At 41.7% G+C, this 23,247-nt stretch overlaps 1 protein-coding gene across 2 annotated transcripts in view; it reads right to left on the reverse strand.

The window, feature by feature from the left end:
• Window positions 1-23,247, reverse strand: part of CHD7 (chromodomain helicase DNA binding protein 7) — a 203,079-nt gene that overhangs the window by 55,660 nt on the left and 124,172 nt on the right. For both annotated transcript variants that reach the window (XM_066625985.1, XM_066625986.1), the window contains exons 6-9: window positions 20,289-20,426; window positions 13,884-13,949; window positions 6,958-7,013; window positions 2,409-2,523 (exon numbers count right to left, since the gene is read on the reverse strand). In XM_066625985.1, the coding sequence (XP_066482082.1) occupies window positions 2,409-2,523; window positions 6,958-7,013; window positions 13,884-13,949; window positions 20,289-20,426 (375 nt within the window). The remainder of the gene's footprint in view (window positions 1-2,408; window positions 2,524-6,957; window positions 7,014-13,883; window positions 13,950-20,288; window positions 20,427-23,247) is intronic.

Genomic DNA, 23,247 nt, shown 5'->3' on the forward strand with positions numbered 1-23,247 from the left:
GGCAAAGCTTGGGAGTTGCCATTTTAAGCTTCCCAGCATTTAGACGTAAGTAAGAGCGCCTTGCACATGTACAAAGAAAGCAGTGTGCTGCCTTTCCCCAGAAAGCATGCTGCTGCCTTCCAGCTGGACCTCCCTTTGCACTTGGAGGCTTCCCTCAGGGGGGCCGATTGCAGAGTGCAGGCTTGGATTGCAGGCAAAGAAGGACCGGGAGAGACGTGGACAAGCCAGCCAGGCTTCTCCCCACCAACCTTTGTCAGCTTGGCTGCCTTGATGGGATGGGCTGCCTCGGGGTTGCAAGACAGAGCAGCTTCCCCCCTTCCCCGCAGCTGGACTGGGCTGGAGAATATAGGTGGAGACCTGAACACAGGGCTTGGGTGAGTAGAGGCAGACCCGTGTGTGAGCCTGCCTTGAAAGCAGGATCGCTGCCGCCGCCACCACCCCACTGCCATTCTCGTTCTCTGCATCACACCCTCTCTCCCTCTCTGAAATTGCCTGGAAGCCACGATCCTTTCCTGCCCTGGCTAGCATTGCTGGGGTGAGGGGGCATCCCTGGTTGCCTGGCTGCCAAGAGAGCAGCCAGGAGGGGGGGGAGGAGGGAGGGCAAGCCTGGCATGTAGGCTGCAATTGTCTACTCTTACCTAGGAGTAAGCCCATTGCCAATAATGGGAGTCAATTCTGAGTAGACGTGCTTAGGCTTGGGGGAGGGGAAGCATCCCTGCTTATCTTTCTTCTGAGGGGGATACTACTGTTTTTATTTCCTTTATTTACAAAAGCTGCTCAAGCTCAAGCTACTTCTTGTACTGAGGTGCATGAGTAGGGTGCACTTGTTTCCGGCTAGTGCTGAGCACAGTATCAATAGCCACATCAATCTTTGTTAGTTTCAAGCGCAATACAAGAAGTAGCTTGAGATTTTGTAAACAAAGACAGAAATAAAAACAGTAGTAAATAAATACACAAATATTTTGTTCCAGATGTTGTTTTATTTTTTGCTTGATAGCAATAGTAGTGAGGGCAGGGAGAATTGGAAGAAGCTTCTGAGCTGGAATACTGTCTCTTGTCATTTACAGTTTGAGTTTCTAGACAAGAACTTCCTGCTTGATGACACCACTTCTGGCTCTGACATCACAGTGATGTCACTTCCTGTTTGATGATGTCATTTCTGGCTACGACATCACTTCCAGGTTGCTGACATCACTTCCGGTGGGTCCCAGACAGATTGTCATTCGCAGAAGTGGGTCCCGGGCTAAAACGGTTGAGAACCACTGCCCTATGTAAACATATCGTAAATGCCTGACCAAGCAATCAGAGGCTTTAGGGTAACAAGAATACGTAGCATTTCTACAAATTAGGGCGCAATCCTAACCCCTTATGTCAGTGCTTTCCAGCACTGACATAAGGGCAATGCAGCTCTGAGGCAAGGGAACAAACATTCCTTTACTTTGAGGAGGCCTCCATGAGTGCCACCCAACTGCAGGATGCAGCACATGCCCCACTGGCACCACTATGCCAGTGCTGGAAAGCACTGACATAAGTGGTTAGAATTGCGCCCTTAGTGATCTCAAACTACACTTTTCAATAAAAACAGTTTTAATGTAACTTTCCAGGTAAGTAAAGAGGAATATTTAGTTATAAATCAGTATGTTGTAAAGTATACTGTACACCAACCACTGAGAATATAAATTAGAAAAATGGATGAAAATCTCTGTTATTTTAAAGATTTAAGATAATGTACGTAAAGCACTTTGAACAGTCATAAATGTTGCATGTTATTATTATAAATAGAGGAGTATTACTTAGTAGTTTAAATCACAATTTAACTGCTTTCATTTCAAAATGTATTGGGCATGCTTGGTAGAGAACCTCACGGATATTTTGCTCACACTTTAACATAGAATGTAAATAGTTTAGATTTCCAGAATCTACACATAATGCTATATTAAAAAAATTAGGAAGCTAATGGCCCAATCGTATTGCTGGGCACCTCTACCAGAACTAACATTTTGAAGATAGAACACACTTTCCAGTGTTGCAAAAGGTACTCCAGAAGCATGCAAAGTTATACACTTCTGGACCACCGCCAAAGAGGCTGCAGAGGCTGTGGGCCCACCACCAACAGGCAGGCAGTAGTGGGGGTGGAATGGGGCAGGTGGGAGGATGGAAAGTTTGTTAGGAGGGGCATCTAGTGTGGGCAACTTGTGCTTGATGCTATCCCCTTCCTAGTCTCCTGACTCAGCTTCTCTATGAGCTGGCACAGGTCCGAGGATATCCACTGGAAAGCAAAAGGTTTATGGAGAAGTAAGGGAAAATATTGAGACTAAGCATGAAGTGATGGAGACAAGACTGTCACTAGGTTTGAAATCTTATTCAGACTTAAAATATATCACTTAGGTAACAAAAAGAAATCATACCTCTGAAAGGAATTTATTTTGGGCCTGCTTTGCTTTAAACCTTTTAATTTTTTGCTGAATTCTCCTGTCTTTGTCCAACACCTCCACAGATGCCCACTGACAGTGAAGATAAGAGCTATGGAATGGAGGGAAGGAAAACAAATACAAACATGTAAATCAACAATGCTCCTTACCAGTCGCAGCTTGATATTTACTATTTATGTAAAATAGTGTTATTAGTAATCTTGGCAAGAACTTCAAATTTACTTGGAGGCTCAAATTTCTGTTTCAAAGTTAAAATGATTTCCTGCATAATTCTAAAAAAGAAATAATTTAACTTCAACACATGTTTACCTGGAGTTCTCTTTAAATTCAGCAGCCAAGTGCAACATTTTGTACACTCTATTTTAAAAAATATTTTTACCCTGCCTAGACAGCTCATAGCACTAAAACGTTCAATAATACAACAAAACAATCAAGATCAAAACTAGAACAAAACAGAGAAGTAAAGCAATTAACCTGAAACCAATCAAAGGCCTGGTGAAACAATTAAATCTTAACCCCTCCCACCCCCACCAAAATGCAACCATAGAAGAAGTTTTAAGATCCCCAAGAAGGGAGCTCCATGAGTTGGGCACCACCACTAAGCACCTTGTTGTGAGTCACCAATGGTCATATTTCCAAAGGAGACAGCACCCACATAAGTCTCCCTTGATGATCACAGATGGTAGGCAGATTTGCACAGAAGAGGTACAGTCCTTCAAGTATTTACATTCCAAATTGTTAAGGGTTTATGCAGTTGTTACATAGTCACAACCCCTGGCTCCAGTCAATAACTGAATGGCTGAATTCCATACTCTCTGTAGTTTCCAAACAGTCTTCCGGCAGCGTAGAGCAGCAATTTTCAACCAGTATACCATGGGACACTGGTGTGCCACAAATGGTCCATAGGTGTGCTGCAGCAGTTTGGGGGAGGATAATTTATTAGTAGGGTCTTTGGGGAAGTGAACCCCCCCTGCTGGCAGCACAGTGTACCTTGCCAATTAAAAAAGAAAAACTGATGATGTGCACTGAAAGTTTTAGCGCCTTGTCAATGTGCCATGAGATGAAAAAGGTTGAAAATGGCAGCGACAGAGTGTGCTACAGTAGCAAAAACTCAGTCACTAGTGCATGAGTAACCATACCCAGATCTAGCAGGCTATCAATAAAAAAATGCCTTTGACATACCAGCCTAATCTGGCTAAAGGCACTCTGGGCACAGCTGTCACCTGAACAGATTCAAGACTGAGTAAAAGAGCATCCCTGAATTTTGAATCTGATCCTTTAAAGGAAGTTGACCATCCAATTTCTCAGTCACAGGCTTCCTTATTAATAGTAGACTTAATTTCAATGCATTAATCCTCATCCAGCCCACCCCTTACAACTAACATTGATTCAGCTATTTTTGGCTAGAGGTGGAAATTAAGATTAGAGCTCAGTGTCTTCTGCATATTTGTAACACCCAAATCCCAAAAGCCTGGATGACTTCCCAGTGTTATCTTTAATGTCTTAATTTAGAGATGTTGAAAAATATGAAGGGACAAAATGGAACACTAAAGGAAGCCACAGACTAATGGTTGAGATATTGAACAGGAATCTCATAGTACCACCTTTTGGAATCTGCCTGTTAGGAAGGAATGGAGCCCCTGAAGTATGATACCTCCAAGCCCCATGCAAACAAGATGCTCCAGAAAGCTACCATGATCAACATTACTGAAGGCTGCTAAGAGATCCCACAATATCAACACAGGGACATTCCGCTATTCATTTTGCAGCATAGATAATCCACCATGGCATTCAAAGATATCACCCCAAACTATAACGTGAAGACAGATTGAAGCCAGAAGTCTCTGGATTTGAGATGCCACTACATACTTATGAGCCAGGAAAGACAAGGGTCTAGAGTGTACATGGACAACCACAAGCTTTGAAAAATCCTGTCCATGTCTTCAGATTGGACAAGAATTCAAAATAACATGACAAGCATTTGCAGGAGGAATAGGCACTATCAAACTCACATCCAAGTTGGGACAAATGACAGCAAATTCATCTGCAAAGTGACCTTGCAAACTGGACTATCCAGGAAGCCATCTCATGCGCCTACGGCACCCAAACTTTATACACTGGGACCCACTTTTTAAAATGAAATTCCACTGGGACCCACCTAGCTTTACAAGACAAAAGAAAAGGTTTCATCTTACCAGCTGCTCTAGCCTCTATTTTTACCCTTTTTACTATGGGGGAGGGTGCCTTCTGGAGCTTTTTGTTGAGCTCAAATTGGGAACATTCTGATGGCCGTGTGTTCCACTTTGCCTGACCTTCAATAAGAGCTGAAGTAGATTTGCCTACAGATGAGTAAATATGCATGTGTAGCTTAGTTTTGCTTTCCATAGGGCTCAATACATTTTCCTTGTCAGCTCGGGGGGGTGGGAGACTTCCTTCTCAAGTGTTTTTGGGGCCTACGTTCATCTTATCAGGACCATTCTAGTGGCACTGTGTTTCTTTCAGGCTGACCTTTGAGGTGAACTGAGGCAAGGTCACCTACTCACAAATAAACATGAACATGCAGCTCAGTTACACTTCCCAAAACATTTTCTGGGTCAGCTATCAGTTTCATGACCCACCAATAATCATGCCCCGACCCACAATTTGGGAAACACTGCTCTAAGGCAGTGCTTCCCAAACTTACCTTGCTCACGATGCCATTTGCGCTACAGACAGAGCCTGGAACCCAGAAGTGAGCGGTGATGGTGTGAAACATGTTATGTGATGACATCACCTCTACTCACTTCTGGTTTGGCGACCAGAAGCAAGCCTGCAAACAGTGGTAAGAGGGTCAGGACGGACAGGTCTTTCCAAGCATGTGAAAACCATGTGCAGCAGGTCTGCCAGACATGCTGAGCTTCCTACCACTTTTTGCATATCTCACTGCTAGGCATGCCTCACGATGACCCAGAACATCACACCATACACTTTGGGAACCTCTTCTCTAAGAGGCAAGATGAAAATTAGCCCTGAACCACTTTAAAAAGTTCCACTGTTCAACTCTGCTTGAACAATGATGACAGACAAGTAAATGTTCTTTGCTATAACCCAGGGAAGTAGCCCCTAAAACAGGAAATCTCTCATATCTGATTAGCCTCATTGTAAGTTTTTCATCAGTGTTCTGCCAAGCAGAATACTTCATTGCCCTCTGCTCTCCTAAAACCAAGGGGCAGACACAACAACAGTTGTGTCCTATTCCATAGGTCAATAAGGGACTCAACAAAATAGTCAGCAACATCAGCAGGCAAATTCCTCCAAGTCATCAAGAATCCACAAGCCTCCAGGGTAGATCTTCTTCATAGGACTCTCACCCCAATGGGTCAGAATCTTCAGTATGCCCAAACCCTACAATATGGTGTTCTGCCCATGGCGATAGAGCGATACTAATCTCTTCCACTTACAAATAACCAGTAATCTGCCCTGAGGAAAACAAATTCAGAGTATTCCCAGCCAAATTCATGGGAGCAAATATCACCCAAGATATGGGTGGCCATGAAATCCAGAGGCCCCCATTTCTAGGGGTCTCAGCATGCAAATTGACATCACCCAGCTTCAAAATCTTGAAGGACTCCAACACATCTCTGACACCATCTCACCTAGGAAGAACATTAGGCAGAGGGACATATGGTAGGGTAGACCATCCTTAACCTGTCTTACCTACTTAGACTCAAAAAGAGAAACTCAAAACCTGGCAACTGCTGGGCAGAAAATTTAGGTCAGAATAATTACAGGTTACCACAATTCTGCCTCCCAGACCCTGAAGCTTCTTGGCTGCTCTAACACTTTGAAACCTAGAAGACAGTGCTTGGAGAGACTGGCATTGACCTATTGGATAATTCAGACTTGATGTAACTCTTAACCCAATCTGGAGTTTGCCAGAAGCTGTAATGTCTTCCCAGGGCAGGCTCACTCCAGAGTTAGGCCTGTCACTCTCTGTTGCCACATTCTACCTTCTGATTCTCTTTTTTTCTTCTCCTGCAGTTCTCTTCTAAGGGGCAAATGTCAAAGTCTCTGTCAGAGAGAAAACACTAGAGAACTGGGATTGCTATACAGAAGGTGGCAGACCAGCTCTGGAAGTTCAGCATAAGCCAGAAGCTACCATGTCCTCCCAGAATGGGCTTTCCTCCCATACTTTTGTCACATTTCAATTTAGCATTGAAATAAAATGTATATGATCAGTTATGGTAAATGAAGAAAATCAAACCCTGCATCATATGTTCTTACAGAATAAGTGCACATTACAAATACATCTGAATAAGTACTCCTTCCCAATGAAGGAGTGTGAAAATTATAGTTTGAAAAATTATAGCAATTACAAATTTAATCCTCAATTCTGAACTCCAGATCAACTGCCCATTAATTATTTTATGACTGAGTTCCATATATCAGTAACTTATGCTGAATGACTATAATAGTAAGGTATGTTAAATTTAATTTCAGATATTAGGAGACTGTGGGGGGGATTTTGAAGTTTAGGCTTACTTACAAATTTTTGTATTTTACATAGAATTCTTCAGTTTCTACTTCTTCTCCATTCTCCATCTATAAAGAAAAATCAGTGGTGTTAACAATGAACAATGTTAAATATCAACTCCAAATTACACAAAGTATAGACTGCTGCTCAAAAGTAGTATAGCCTGCAATTTAACAAAAGGAATTACTGTATGGTATTTTTAAAGAAGGAGAATGAGAATGGTATAGGTAAAGAGCTTCCTACAGCTGCTTGCCCACGGACATTCTGCATTGCTTAGTACAATTTCCAAGACATGAATCATTTTAACTCCTCCCTAACCACATGCAGCTTCATTCACAACAACCTGACCCCAACTTTGGCTTGCTGCCAAACCCACAGCGTTAAGCAGAAGCCAAGTGTACCATTTTCTCAGGCATCAGCCAATTAGCAACTGCACTCCTGAATGCCATATGTATTATTTTTGGCTGGCTCATGGCAACTTTATATTGTGGTTTTTGTAACATGTTCAAGTAGTGTTTTAACGGTGGTTTATGCTTCCATATCGTTAACACTGCTAAATAAGAAGCCATATAAAAGTGAACCTTAAATTTTAAGTTGTAGTTTTAATGTCATTGTTCATGATACTAGTTTTCTCAATTGTACAATTAAATCCACCCTGGCCAGATACCTCACATTCAGAGCAACCAAATTAAGTTAACACCCAAAATATTGCATTTAAGGTCAAAGTTGTGACCCAGAACCTTCAACTAACGCTAGGTATCAACACAGCCAATTCAAGCAGGATATATGGCATGTAATTAATTTTCATCATTATCTGATTGAACAGAAGTGAAGTATAGGGTGAAAATCTCACATTTTAATACGGTCTTTAGGTTGAAGTGTTGGACATAGTTCTGCCTAAAGAAGTCTGAAGTCACAATGATTTCAATGGAAGAAGTACCCTAAACCAGTGGTTTGCAAACTAGTGGGTTGCGATTCATCAGTTTGTATAAAGGTTCCCCTATCCCTTTAAGGAGGGGGGAAGGGAAGAGGCAGCGACACAATCCCCCAGGATCACGTCGCTAAGGGGGATGCTTTCCACTTACTTGTAAGTAGGTAGGGCTGCTGGAGGCTGCAGGAGGTGTGGGGAACCCTGCGCAGGGCCCCCCGAGGCTTCGATTGTTCAAATGGATCGATCGCAAAGCACTTCCTGTTTGCAGAAGGTGCTTTGCGACCTTTCTGTTTGAAGATTCCATGCCTCAGGGAGCCCTGCAATGGGCCCACACCTCCTGAGCCTCTAGCAGCCCTACCTACTTATAAGTAAGTGGCAAGCACCCCCTTCGCCCCCCCCAGTGATGTGATCCTGAGGACTGCATTGCTGTCCTAACCCCTCCCCCACAAAGATTTACTGAAGGAGTAAAGATCCCTCAAAGTTTGAAAACCACTGCTCTAAACACAACTAAATGTCCTTCTTTGAGATCAAAAGTACTTAACTTTAGCTGGATTGTGCTCTTTGTACTGTGCTAATTCTTAAAATGATTATACAAGTCAAAGAAAATCTTTAAAACTGTAGAGCTAAGCAAATTACATGCAAGATCAAGTATAACACTATCTTCAGCTTGATTTGTTTTCCTTACTATCAACCCATTTTATCCTAGCCACTGAGCTCAGGTAAGCAACTTGTATTTTTTCTTCCCTAAAATAGTATTATCAAAAACAATTCAGGATTTGGGGACCAAAATAATGCCAACAGCAAAAATTAAGATTGTCTCCCATCTTCCTGCAACCTTAAACATATCAGCTTGAACACTGGATTATTCTGAAAACAGCATTGAGGGGTATGATAAAACGGTGGTAAGCATGGGAAAGGTCAGTGTGTCTGGCCTTCAAGATCTGAACAATTAGATTATCTGCCACACACACACACACACACACACACACACACACACAGGAAACAGCAATAGATGATTCTACTATAGCAAAGGTGGCCTACCCGCAACACGCCATGTGCCACTTTTAATGTAAAGAAACTTGAATGTGCCACTACACATTAATTTCACTTTTAGCTATTACCACAATAGCTAAATAGAGCCTCCAAGTTCAAGGGCAGTACAGGTATAACCTAATTATTCACGGATTTTTGCCCCACAGTTATCTCAACGCGATGAGAAGGGCTCTTTAAATTAAAGGAAAAAAGGTATTTAACAATAGCCTTGTTAATGCGAGGGAGGGCAGCTGGCTGACAATCAATCATTCTCTCTCCAGGCACTCAGAACAGCTTCACTCCAAGGCAAGCAACCCCTCCCTTCCCTCTGAGCACGCTGAAGAATGATGATCACTTTGCATTCTTTCTCAGTTCTGTGCTCAGGGTGAAGGGAGGGGTTGCTGGCTCAGACTGAAGCCTTTCTAAGTGCCTGGAGAGAGACTGATTGATGGATTGTCTGCCTAATGATTCTGTCTTACATCACAAAGGTCAGCAAGGCTGTTTTTAAATTGCCTAGTAAATAGATTTGCTTTAATGGAATTTTTAACATCCACATGAGTTCAGAACCCTCGTGAATAACAAGATTCAACCTGTAAATCTCCAAATACAAAAAAGTATAGACCAAGAAGCATGGAAGTGCTGTTGCCTGTTAGGGGCTTTCGAAAACACCTGGATGACTGCTGATGAGGTCAGAAAGGTGGCCTGCATGGACCTTTAGGACACAATCCTACCCTGCGCTGGAACAGGCAAGACAAGAGGCTTGTGCTATATCTAGTGCAGGATAGAGGCCTGAATCGGCTCAGCCAGAGGCAACGGGAAACTTTCCCCCTTACCCCTGGGCAAGATGCTGTGGTTCCAATGGGTCTCGAACCTGGGCTACCTCCTGAGGTGGCATAAGTCAATGGAGAGTAGAGTGGCTTCAAGCTGCTACGAACTCCCCAGAAACGGGGGTTGGGATCCAGCATAACTGCCAGATCCCAGTCCCGCCTCCCACTCCCTGCCCGCCCCCAGGGCCACCCACCACTCTCCCTCTCCCCACATAGGAACACCTCCCTCCCACCTCTTCTCTGCCCACCCCAGAGCCTTCCATTGGCCCAGCAGGGCCAATGCAAGGTTTGCCACATAAGCCACCATGGAGGCTGGATTCAGCCTCCTTGCGCTGGCATGGCTTGTTCTTGAGGAGGCACAAACATGCTTTAAGGCACATTTGCAACCTTCCTGGGCCGGCACAAGGGACTTGCGCCAGACCAAGTGCAGTTTAGGATTGTGCTGTTAGTCTGGCCCAGCAGGACTTGTTCCAAGGTCCATATAAGTTGCATTCATTGCCCTTCTGCACAGCTCAGCCGCCTGTCCACCTTCTGATCCTCAAATATTATCTTAGTCAGGGTCTCTTTGCAGATGATTTTCCTGAAATGGTATTGATTTTCCTGAAATGGTATCTCCGCCTGGCTTAGCCACCTGGGCTTTACCAATCTCATTGGCCATCTCTGAGCTGTCCCATTCGGCCCCCACCACCTTCTATAGTCTGCCTCTCACCTCTTCAGTGCTCCACCAATCTGGCCCTCTCAGGTAAGCAAGTGACCTGCCAGTTAGTTGATGGGAATTTCTCACGTCATGGTTATGTCATGGTGAACAGGCTCAGTGAAAACATCCTCTCAGAATGAAGGAGTGGTAAATTCAAGGCTAATGATTATGAGGAAAGGCATTGAAAATAAAACCGCTAGTACTGGGATGCCTTTAAATACATTTATGATATATCTGCATTGGGAATATTACAGTATGTATAATCTGGTTTTCCCCCATCTCAGCAAGAAAACTCTAGAACTGGAAAAGAAGTTAAAAGGAGGGTCAACCAAAATTATCAAGTGATTGACATGTCTTGTCTATGAGGAAAGACAAGGAAAGGCTCATGTATGTATAATATATATAAAAATAAATCTGTCTCCATCCCTCATAATCCTAGAACACTGTAATAAGGAAATTGATTGGCAGCAATTTCAGGACAGCAAACTTCTTTTTAGCTAAGAAACCTAAGTCAGTTAGCTTAACTGTTAGTATAACATTCTCTGATCCACTTATCAACACCAAATACTCATCTTTCTTTTTTAATCATTTGATATCGAATGGATGTATTATGAAACCTTATCAAAACATCTTTTGCTCACTTGTGAGTTTTTGCATGCTTTAAAGGAATCCTCAAGGCAGCATCAATTTCTATACAGCCAGTAAAGTCCACATCCAGATACTTCTATTAACTATTTCTGCAAATACAACAATTAAGTTGTTCTCTTCTAAGTTTTCTGGCATGTTGCATATTAATTTGATTCCTCCTAGCTTTAACTGCTAAATGCTCCGTTAACTGTGTCAATAAGGTAATTCATTCTATTAGAATCTTAATTAATGCTTTCATAGCTACTATGGATTTTACTGTACTTAATCTTCTGTTGAATAGATTCACATACCTCCTTCTGGTTTTTGAAAACTTCTCTCTGTCTCTCAATTTCAGCTCCATTATACAATATGCTTCTAGCCATTACTGAACCTTTTTGTTCAATTTTTCCCCCCTCAACTTGTTCCAATTCCTTATAAAACTAATCTTCAGGTTTGTTTAATATCACCTAAGGTGACTGCTTCTGAATCATCCTCTTTAAAGTTGCTTTCTTAGCTATTCCAGTAGCTTTTGTTCTTACCATAAAAAATAATTCTTTGTGGTTTTACTCATGACATGTGTAACTATCACCCAACTGTAAAGTTTTAAAAAGAACCAAATAATTTATAACATATAAATGACAAATAAAAGTTTAACATAAGATGCTTATTTCAATTTTTGGCAGGTCGACACTTCAATAGTAGTAGAAGATAAAAGAAGAATTAACAGCCTCATACAGAGGATGCGTCAAGTTTACAGCAGCTCAGAACTTCAAAAGTGATAAGTTCTTCAGATCGTGTTACAGACCTAGCATCAGAGTAGACAAAATTGGCTAGATAGAGCAAGACTAACTTTACATGTTTTAATCGGATTTTAGAGAGGTATTTCATAGGTCCAGTTACTTTTCACCTACTGCTAATTTTTTCTATATATTTCAACAGATGGTAACAGAAATAGCCTAATAATAGTTTCTTTTTTAATCCCATTTTAAAGAATGACAGTGTGTTTTGAGTTTGTATCCCACTTTATTTCTAAGAAGGCTGAATGGCACTGTAGCTGCCTAATAGCCCAATCTTATGCATGTCTACTCAGAAGTAAGTCCCATTACAGTCAATGGGGCTTACTCCCAGGAACGTGTGGATAGGATTGGGCTGTAAAACTTGTTGAGATTAAGTTTGGCCAGTAGGTGATGATTTGCCCAAGGCTAGCAGTGGAGCTACGTCATAGATGAATGGCACTTTGAATCTTGTTTCTCAAGTCCAGTAACAATATTCTGGTCACTAAAACTACACATTCAGTTAAAATACTGGAGACTACTTCCTTTTGTTTCATGTAATTTGGAGTCATCTGAAGCAACAGCAGTTTTTTGTTTCCTCTCCCTCCAGCAAAACTGGAGGAAGAGGGAGGGAGGAGAAGGGTGAAGGGGCTGTTGCTGCCATGATCCTCTTACAACTTGCTCTCAGCAAGCCAGGACTGGAACCTCCAGCAGAGCATCAGACTGGAAAGGGTGGCTGACAGATGGACTTGTCCACTGACTGAACCTCCAAGGGTACTGGCTCTATATGACCACTTTAGGTCACTTCATGGCAAGGCTAGTTCAGTGTTAAATCTTCTTTCAAGAAACAATCATGGGAACAAAATACTAACACATGAAGTCAATATTATGACAAATTGTGAATATTTATGACTCAGCTAAACAATATGGAAATGTAGAACACAATCCAGCTGAAATAATTTAAAATTCTACTGAGAGAGATAAAACAGCCTTAAGATGTGCTGAACTTTGAAAAAATTTTTCCATTTTATAAAGAAAGTGTTCTATCAGTAACTATCACTTTTTGCTTCTAGAAAATTCTGGGCATTTTACCTGCATTAGGGTTCTTGTGGGGGGGGGGGAACAGAGAAAGAAACTTTATTTTCACAACTGCTCCAGTATTTGAAAGAACATAATTAGGTAGCGCAAAAGACATGTGAGTGTTTTGACCAAAGGTTTGGAATTATGTTCCTAGGAAGCATAGGGACTATTTAGTTGCTGACCCATATGGCTTTAAATTGTCAGAGCAACCAATTAGTAGGCATATTTACTCAGGAAACATATAAATCACAAAATAGGAGATACAAGTACAACTCAAGTAAATGCTGAAGTGTATCCCCAGACTGTTGAAAAAATGCTCATGTTCAGGGCTCCAGCCAGCCTAAGACAGGCTGTAGTGAAGATGGGAAGGTGAGGGAGGATAGGAAGGATATACTTTCTTCTTTCCACTTCCTTGAAATCTTCCCCATATTCTTGCATAGTGCTGGCACAGGTGTTTAACCTCACAGCACACATTTCCTCCAACTACTACAGTCTTGAGTAGGCCACAACAATCTCCAATTCCCCATTTTCTTTTTTTCCAAAAACCAGAACAAAACCCCAAGAAACCAAATGATCCTCACTCAAGAGTCTGTCTTCTGTAAATCTTGAAAGTTCACAAGCTATTTTAACTATTTTTTATCATTTCCTGTTTTTAAAACATTTATAACACTATACACTTCTGCATATTTAGAGAGTCTCTTATATAGGAACCACTACTTTATTCTTGGGAGATTCTGGTTTGCTTCTAAACTGATAAGCACTCAACCAATCTGAATCCATTATTAGTAGGAATGACAACTTTAAAATCAGGGATTTTTTTTGTTTTGTTGGTGACTTAAATTGCTGATTTAAAGATTGCTATAAATCAGTAAACTCCAGTATCTCCTCAACAATTATGAAAGGAATAAAAGGAATTTAACAATGACATGAAAAGTGCCATGATATGAAGGTCTGATTAAATTTTTTATTACCTGTTTCTTGACTGTACGGCTGCTCATTATTTTCTCTACTACAGGGCCTTCAGCATCAGCAGATTCCTGCAATGAAACATTTCACAATAGTTACACGTGCAGGTGCAGAAAAGGTGCACAAAAACAAAAGGCAACTGAAATGATTAGAAATGCCAACAAAGTCTGTTTCAGATGCAGAATTCAAACTTTTGTGGCTTATAGAGCTTTCTACTTACTTTATTTAATAACAATTTTATTAAGTCACATTTATTGATATCCTGCATTTTGCCAGTAGGTATTAAGGTGGCTAACAAAAGAGATAACACACAGTAAAAACTACACAATAAAACACACTCCAAAAAAACCCAAACAAGCAGCCACAATAATAACCATTCAAGAAACCATATTCACAGACAAGGCCAGCCCCACCTATCACATACCAAAGATCTGGCAGAACAGATGGATCTTTAAGACTCTCTTGAAGGCAGAGAGGGAGAAGTGCATTATGACCCTGAGGAATTTTTCAAGACATTTTTCATTTTTGTTCATAATTGTTGGGCCCAATCTTAACTGAACTTAAGGGAGCTTGCATATCTTTAAGTGATCAAAAGTGAACACTGGAGTGCTGTTTTCATGAGTAAGGTGAAGTGGCGCTTTTAAATTTAGTGAATAAAGGATTAATGTTAACATTATCATGCTTATAAAATCATAATGATAGACAGTGAATTCTTACTCTTTCATAATAATTGAGCTCAGAATTATCATGTTTCAAACAGAGCAGTTGCTAAAAAGGAAAAGGAAAGCACAACTTCAAGATTTCAATATGAACTGCTTCTGTGCAATATGACTGACAGATATTAATTTATGGATTTTGCTGCCAAAAGGAGTGGTATGCAATCCTAGACTGCAATCCTACCCACACTTCCTCAGGAGTAAGTTCCATTTACTATCATTGTTAAAAGAATATATATAGTAAATTGTTGAAAGAACAGGTCTGTAACATCTACCAAAATGTAATCACATACCATGGTAGCATCAAGTCTAATATATTAAAAATAAAATACTGAAATGAATGGGGACCCACCTGATATTGGTTCACAACCCACCTAGTGAGTCCTGACCCCCAGTTTGAGAAACACTGCAATAGACGGTTCGGCACAAGGAGAGTTTGCAGGGATAAAGGAGCCAATAAGCAGCCCATCTTGGGGGATTCCATATACAAGTGCTTCTATGCAAATGCCTGAAGTCTATGAGCAAGGTGGGAGAACTGGAATGTTTGGTGACTAGGGAAAACATTGATACAGTGGGCATAATGGAAATCTGGTGGAATATGGAGAGTCAATGGGATACCACAATCCCAGACTATAAATTCCAGGGCCAGGGACGGGTGTGTTGGAGGTGGGGTGGCCATCTATGTTAAAGAAGGGGTACAATCCAGCAAAGTAGAGATTGAAGGCTGGTCCGACTCTACCATAAGAACAGCGCCCCTGGAGTCCAGCTTCCTGTATCTCACAGTGGCCCACCAAATGCCCCGGGGAGCACACCAGATAACAAGAGACCTCATCCTGGTGCCCTCCCTTGCATCTGGCATTCTGAGATAGCCCATTTCTTAAATCAGGAGGTTGCACATGCACATCATGGCTTGTAACCCGTAATGGATTTTTCCTCCAGAAACTTGTCCATTCCCCTTTTAAAGGCGTTCAGGCCAGATGCCATCACCACATCCTGTGACAAGGAGTTCCACAGACCAACCACACGCTGAGTAAAGAAATATTTTCTTTTGTCTGTTCTAACTCTCCCAACACTCAATTTTAGTGGATGTTCCCTGGTTCTGGTGTTGTGTGAGAGTGTAAAGAGCATCTCCCTATCCACTCTGTCCATTCCCTGCATAATTTTGTATGTCTCAATCATGTCCCCCCTGAGGCGCCTCTTTTCTAGGCTGAAGAGGCCCAAATGTCATAGCCTTTCCTCATAAGGAAGGTGCCCCAGCCCAGTAATCATCTTAGTTGCTCTCTTTTGCACCTTTTCCATTTCCACTATGTCTTTTTTGAGATGCAGCGACCAGAAATGGACACAATACTCCAGATGTGGCCTTACCATCGATTAGTACAACAGCATTATAATATTCACCATTTTGTTCTCAATACCTTTTCTAATGATCCCAAGCATAGAATTGGCCTTCTTTACTGCCGCCGCACATTGAGTCGACACTTTCATCGACCTGTCCACCACCACCCCAAGATCTCTCTCCTGATCTGTCACAGACAGCTCAGAACCCATCAGCCTATATCTAAAGTTTTGATTTTTTGCCCCAATGTGCATGACCTTACACTTTCCAACACTGAAGCGCACCTGCCATTTTGCTGCCCATTCTGCCAGTCTGGAGAGATCCTTCTGGAGCTCCTCACAATCACTTCTGGTCTTCACCACTTGGAAAAGTTTGGTGTTGTCTGCAAACTTTGCCACCTCACTGCTCAACCCTGTCTCCAGGTCATTTATGAAGAAGTTGAAAAGCACCGGTCCCAGGACAGATCCTTGGGGCACACCACTTTTCACTTCTCTCCATTGTGAAAATTGCCCATTGACACCTACTCTCTGTTTCCTGGTCTTCAACCAGTTCTCAATCCATAAGAGGACCTGTCCTCTAATTCCCTTACTGTGGAGTTTTTTTTAGTAGCCTTTGGTGAGGGACCGTGTCGAACGCCTTCTGAAAGTCCATATATCTAATGTCTACGGGTTCTCCCGCATCCACATGCCTGTTGACCTTTTCAAAGAATTTTATAAGGTTAGAATCACTGTGGGTTAAATTACCAAACTTGAGGAGCAATTTAATACTGGGGGCATGCTATTGTCCTCCAGACCAGAAACCTGAAGGGAAGCTTGAAATAAGGAAATAGATCAAGGAAGTGTCAAGGAGAGATACGGTTATAATCATGGGGGACTTCAATTATCCTCATATCGACTGGATCAATTCACGCTCTGGTCACGAAAGAGAGACCAGATTCCTTGACTTGCTAAACGACTGTGCCTTAGAGTAGCTAGTCAAGGAGCCCTCCAGAGAACAGGTGACTCTGGATTTAATATTGTGTGGTACTCAGGACTTGGTTAGAGATGTAAATGTTACTGAGCCATTGGAGAACAGTGACCATACTGTAATCCTTTTTAACATGCACATCGGGGGGAAGAGCACCAAGCAAATCTGACACAAAAACCCTTGACTTCCATAGGGCAGACTTCCCTCAAATGAGGAGGCTGGTTAGAAGGAGGTTGAATAGGAAGGTAAAAAGAGTCCAATCTCTCCCAAATGCATAGAGGCTATTAAAAAAAAACGATAGTAGAGGCCTAGCAGAAGTGTATACCGCAAAGGAAGAAGGGTTAGACTACGTTCAGGAGGGTGCCTGCATGGTTAACGAGCAAAGTTAGAGAGGCTATAAAGGGTAAGGAAGTTTCCTGCCATAAATGGAAGTCTTGCCCTAATGAGGAGAATAAAAAGGAACATAAACTGTGGCAAAAGAAATGTAAGAAGGTGATACGGGCCAAGGAAGACTATGGGGAATACATGGCCTGCAACGTTAAGGGAAGTAATAAAAGCCTCTTCAAATATGTTAGAAACAGGAAACCTGCCAGAGAAGCGGTAGGCCCTCTGGAAAATGAGGGAGGGAAAGGGGAGATAAAAGGAGACTTGGAGATGGTAGAGAAATTAAATGAGTTCTTTGCATCTGTCTTCACGGCAGAAGACATTGGGCAGATACCGCTGCCTGAACGGCCCCTACTGACCAAGGAATTAAGTCCAGATAGAGGTTAAAAGAGAAGATGTTTCAGAACTAATTGACAAATTAAAGATCAGTAAGTCACTGGGCCCTGATGGCATCCACCCAAGAGTTATTAAGGAACTGAAGAATGAAGTCACTGATCTCTTGATCAAAATACGCAAGTTGTTCCTTATAGCAAATCTCACACCGATCTTTAAAAAGGGGACGGGTCATGGAAAACTATAGGTTGATCAGCCTAACATCTGCTCTGGATAAGATGGTAGAATGCTTCATCAAAGACAGAATCTTAAAACATGCAGATGAACAAGCCTTGCTGGGGGAGAATCAGTATGGCTTCTGTAAGGGTAAGTCTTGCCTCACAAACCTTTTAGAATTCTTTGAAAAGGTCAACAGGCATGTGGATGCGGGAGAACCTGTGGATATTAGATATCTGGATTTTCAGAAGGCGTTTGATACGGTCCCTCACCAAAGGCTGCAGAGGAAACTCCAGAGTCAGGGAATTAGAGGGCAGGTCCTCTCCTGGATTTGGAACTGGTTAAGGACCAGGAAGCAGGGAGTGGATGTCAATGGGTAATTTTCACAATGGAGCAAGGTGAAAAGCAGTGTGCCCCAAGAATCTGTCCTGGGACCAGTGCTTTTCAACCTGTTCACAGATGCCCTGGAGTCAGGGTTAAGCAGTGAGGTGGCTAAGTTTGTGGACAACACAAAATGTATTTGAGTAGGGAAGACTGGAAGAGATTGTGAGCAGCTTCAGAAGGATCTCTCCAGACTGGCAGAATGGGCAGCAAAATGGCAGATGCGCTTCAGTGTCGGAAAGTGTAAGGTCATGCACATTGGGGCAAAAAATCAAAATTCACATATAGGCTAATGGGTTCTGTGCTGCCTGTGAAGGATCAGGAGAAGGATCTTGGGGTAGACAGTCTGATGAAAGTTTCGACACAGTGTGCAGTAGCAGTAAAAAAAGCTAATTCTATGCTTGGAATCATTAGAAAAGGTATTGAGAATAAAACGACTAATATTATAATGCTGTTGTACAAATTGATGGTAAATCCACACCTGGAGTTATTGTGTTCTGGTTCTGGTTGCCACATTTCAAAAAGGATATCGTGGAAATGGAAAAAGTGCAAAGAAGAGTGACTAAAATGATTACTGGGCTGAGGTATCTCCCTTATGAGAAAAGGCTTCAGCGTTTGGGGCTTGTCAATCTATAAAAAAGGTGCCTGAGAAGGGACATGATTGAGACATACAAAATTATGCAGCGGATGGATAGAGAGATGCTCTTTTCCCTCTCACATAATTCTAGAACCAGAGGATATCCGCTAAAACCGAGTGTTGGGAGAAAATATTTCTATACTTAGCATGTAGTTAGTCTGTGGAACTTCTTGCCACAGGATGTGGTGATGGCATCTGGCCTAGATGCCTTTAAAAGGGGATTGGACAAATTTCTGGAGCAAAAGTCCGTCATGGGTTACAAGCCATGATGTGTATGTGCAGCCTCCTGATTTTAGGTTACCTCAGAATGCAAGATGCAAGAAATGGCACCAGGTGCAGGTCTCTTGTCTTGTGTGCTCCTTGAGGCATTTGGTGGGTCACTGTGAGATACAGGAAGCTGGACTAGATGGGCCTATGGCCTGATCCAGTGGGGTTGTTCTCACTTTCACATTAAGAGACAGCATCTCTCTAAATACCAAATGCTGGATGTCAAAGGAGAGCTGTGCTTTATGTGCAAACTTTTTGGAACCATCTGGCTGGCCATTATTAGAAAAGACATAAGAAGAGCCCTGCTGGATTAGGCTAAAGGCCCATCTAGTCCAGCTTCCTGTATCTCACAGTGGCCCACCAAATGCTCCAGGGAGCACACAAGATGGACTAACAGACAGAACCAGAAAGGTTCTTAAGCTTATTTCCTTAGAGAATTGGGTTGTTTAATAACTTCACAGAGAACAATGAAACTCTTGAAGTATGAAGCTGATCAAGAACCCTAAATGTCAAAGCAATATTGATGCTCTCATGCATTTATTTCATTGGCTATGTTAGTTTGAAATGCCATAAAGAACATTTAAGAAAGCTTAAAACATAAATTGCAAAGTCAATGTTTAAGGTTGTGCACACTTTCTCCAATGGTTTGCCAAGTTAGCGAAGTTGTGATATTAAAAGACCACTACCGAAAGGGTTGTTACAGGAGTCATTTCACATTATCACCCTTCGTTTTATTCAGCCTATTTTATCCATCATTTACATTGCACAGAAAATAAAGCATACCCTGCTGGTTACTACAAGACAGTAATTTCATAAAGGGGTTCTTATAGTGCCTGACAGCAGGAGACAAGCTTGAGTGGTTTATTAAGTCATAGAAGCCAGACCATTGAATTCACAGAGGTAAATTCAGTCTCCTTGGAGCCTAGTTTTAGACTTTTCAACAGAGACCATTAATTTCACTAAATTGTGTGGAATTACATATTGTAGGCTTGTAAAGAAAACCTGAATGAACACAGCCTTTAAGAACCTAAACAACTAATTTCCTTTGGCATGTTGAGCCAAGCTGAGATGGAAGTCCCTTGGAAGGAAAGCCAACACTTAAAGTTTTTACAGCCTAAATTGTTACCGGATTTTCAGTCTGCGTCTTTGTTTTAGAACACTAATATGAACAGACCTGTTGCTCAGACTGAGAAGTATTCGAAGGCGAGTTTCTCCCAGCAGCATCTGCATCATCAGGTTCTTCATCAGAAATCTTGAACTCCAGGTCTTCAGTATAGCGCTTTCTCTTAACTTGCCTGCTAGAGCGCCTCTTCTGAAGAAGAAAAAATCTTAATCTTACATTAAGGCAAAAAAAAAATAAGAACTGTAACACAAAAGAAGGGACTAAGGGCCCAATCCTATCCAATTTTCCAGTGCTGGTGCTGCTGTGCCTATGGGGTATGCACTGCTTCCAGTGTTGAGGATGCAGTTACAGAGGCCTCCTTAAGATATGGGAACATTTGTTCCCTTTCCCCGGGCTGCAATGTGGTTGCACCAGTGCTGGAAAGTTGGATAGGATTGGGCTGCCAATCTTTACTCCAGGCTGGAAAATGATTGTTTCTTGTGATAAAATATGATTTACTACCACATTTTAATTGTATCAGTGGAAAGAAACATCATATATGTTAAAAATCACAGGTGACAGAAAATACAACAGGAAAGATAACTGCCCATCAACTATAAACAAATCCAGCAAAAAGCAGAACACTTTATAGATCTTTATATAATTTATAGATCTCTCGATAAGATTGCCATGCTACGAATTAATAAAGCAATATCAAAAAATATTATTTGCTATCTGTTACCAGAACGGCATAAATAAAATTAGTTGCAATCCACTGGCAGATACCACCAGAACCATTAAGCTAAACTTTCAAAAAGGGGCTCACTTCACATTACATGGCAGGATGAAAGTGTTTTCTCATGGCCCAGTCTTACTGCTGAACTAGTTAACATCTTTGAAGGAAGTACATTTAAGGGTTGAACAATGTGGTTCCATCCTACATGATTTTGTCTTGACTTGTCCTAAGGGGAAGAAGATGCTGGGTAGATTTAGAACTAGATAATTCACCATATCCTTATGGTTCCCTCAGTCACATGCTGCCAGAGTTGCACCTTCAACCCATGGGAGCTTGGAGTGTATTGTACTTGGATCTGCCTCTGGATGACCAGGTGACTATGAACGGAAGTACCTTTTACCAGTTTTGTTTAGCTCACCAGTTGCAACTCTATAAGAGAAGATGATTCCCTGGCCTCAGTTTTCCATGTATCAGTCACACCCAGGCTACAGTACTGCAATGCGTTCTACACTGGGCTGCCTCTGAAGATCGAAGACTGGAATTTTGACCAATTTGGAAATTTGAATTTGTTAAGGTAAAAGCTATCAGGATACTGACAGGAATATGCTGTATGGAATATATTACACCTATCTTATATCAGTTCCACTTGTTGCCAATACACTTCCAGGCCAATACAAAATACTGGTGTTAGTCAAAATACAAAGCCCTAGATGGCATGAGACATGGGTATATTTGTAATATACAGCTTCTCCCATAAGAACTTGACCAAACCCTACGAAAACTGAGCAAAGACCTACTCTTCATCATTCATGGAGATTCAATGATCCTCAAACAGGGACAGGGCCTTTTCAGTGAAGGCACCTCACTTCTGGAATCCCTCCACCTCCAAAAATAAGATTGTTCCTTTAAGTTGATCTTCAGTGGAAACTGAAGCTATTTTTATTCAGTACATTTTTTATATTGTGTCTTATATTAATTTTATGATGAATGTTTCTGCCAGTATCTATTTTATTGTACTTTTACAGTGTTTGGAATACAGGTGCAACCCAGTACCTGCTGATTCAGTATCTGCGGTTTTAGTTATTCACAGTTCCTTGGATACCAGGGATGCCCTTTAAAAAGACAGGTGAAGTGAACACTAAAAATAGCTCAGTTTGCCCTTAGCACTGTAAACACAGTGTTTAGTTACACTAAGGAAGTCTTCTGAGCTGCCTGCAAACTCTTGCTGGTTGCTCTGAGGCGCCTCCTTTCTCCAATGTCACCCCAGAATGCATCGCGACCAGAAAGAAAATGCATCACAATGTATTCTGTGGTGACATTGGGGGAAGGGAGGAGCCTCTGAGCAACCAGTAAGAGGGAGCCGGCAGCTCAAAAGACTGCCTGCAGCCCTGAAAACACAGTGGTTTTGCTGTGCTAAGGTAAACAGAACTATTTTTAGTGTTCTCCCTAACTTTCTGTAACTTTTTACAGGGCGTCCCCGATTTCTGTGATCCCCAGCCTCTGCAGAGAGAAGAATCCGGAACAGAACCCCTGTGGATAACAGGGCATGTCTGCATTTTATTTTACTGTACTATTTTGTTCACTTTGTAAGTGGCTTTGGCAACTTTGTGAAAAGTGAGATACAAATCTACATAATTAAACATATGACTCAAGACAGAGTGAAAACCTGAAACTTTTAGAGCATCTTCCTTCTTAGAATAGCCTTTGGAGAGGAAATGTTTTCATGTTATAATGCCTTGTGATGTAGTATACTAAAATAAACTACAACAAATCACCCTGGGAAAATGGAGTCCTGGAATGTGCTATGATCACACTGGGCATGAAAGAACAAAGATCAGAGTTATGCATAATAACAGTATAAGAAATCTACACCTAACGGCTGCAAGCTGCATAATTTTGTATATATTTCCTTATCTTGCATAATCGTTTTTACTCTTGACAATCTTGAAGAGGTAAAGAGATGGGCAGTACCCTGAAGCCCAGACCTTGACTGCTGAAAATGTACTTATTTCTCCCACTAGCTTCTGCAATTTCACCAGATATTCCAAATATATCTGTGTAATCTTTGAGAGGAGTTCCTTTTTCCCCCCAGATGAGAACTAAGAATACAGAACTCTACAATCCTATTACAGCCTTTAAGTAATCCAACTTAGAATCCTGTTTTCCCCCCAAAACTGAAAGATGAAGAGTTTCTTTCAGGAAAAACACTTTCTCCTTTGCAGTTTCAGACCAAGAGTCCAAAGCCTAATCTAGAATTTCATAAATAAATGCCCTGCTACTGAAAAACTGCAGACT

This window comes from Tiliqua scincoides, chromosome 4 (genome assembly GCF_035046505.1).
Source record: "Tiliqua scincoides isolate rTilSci1 chromosome 4, rTilSci1.hap2, whole genome shotgun sequence".
Lineage (NCBI taxonomy): Eukaryota > Metazoa > Chordata > Lepidosauria > Squamata > Scincidae > Tiliqua > Tiliqua scincoides.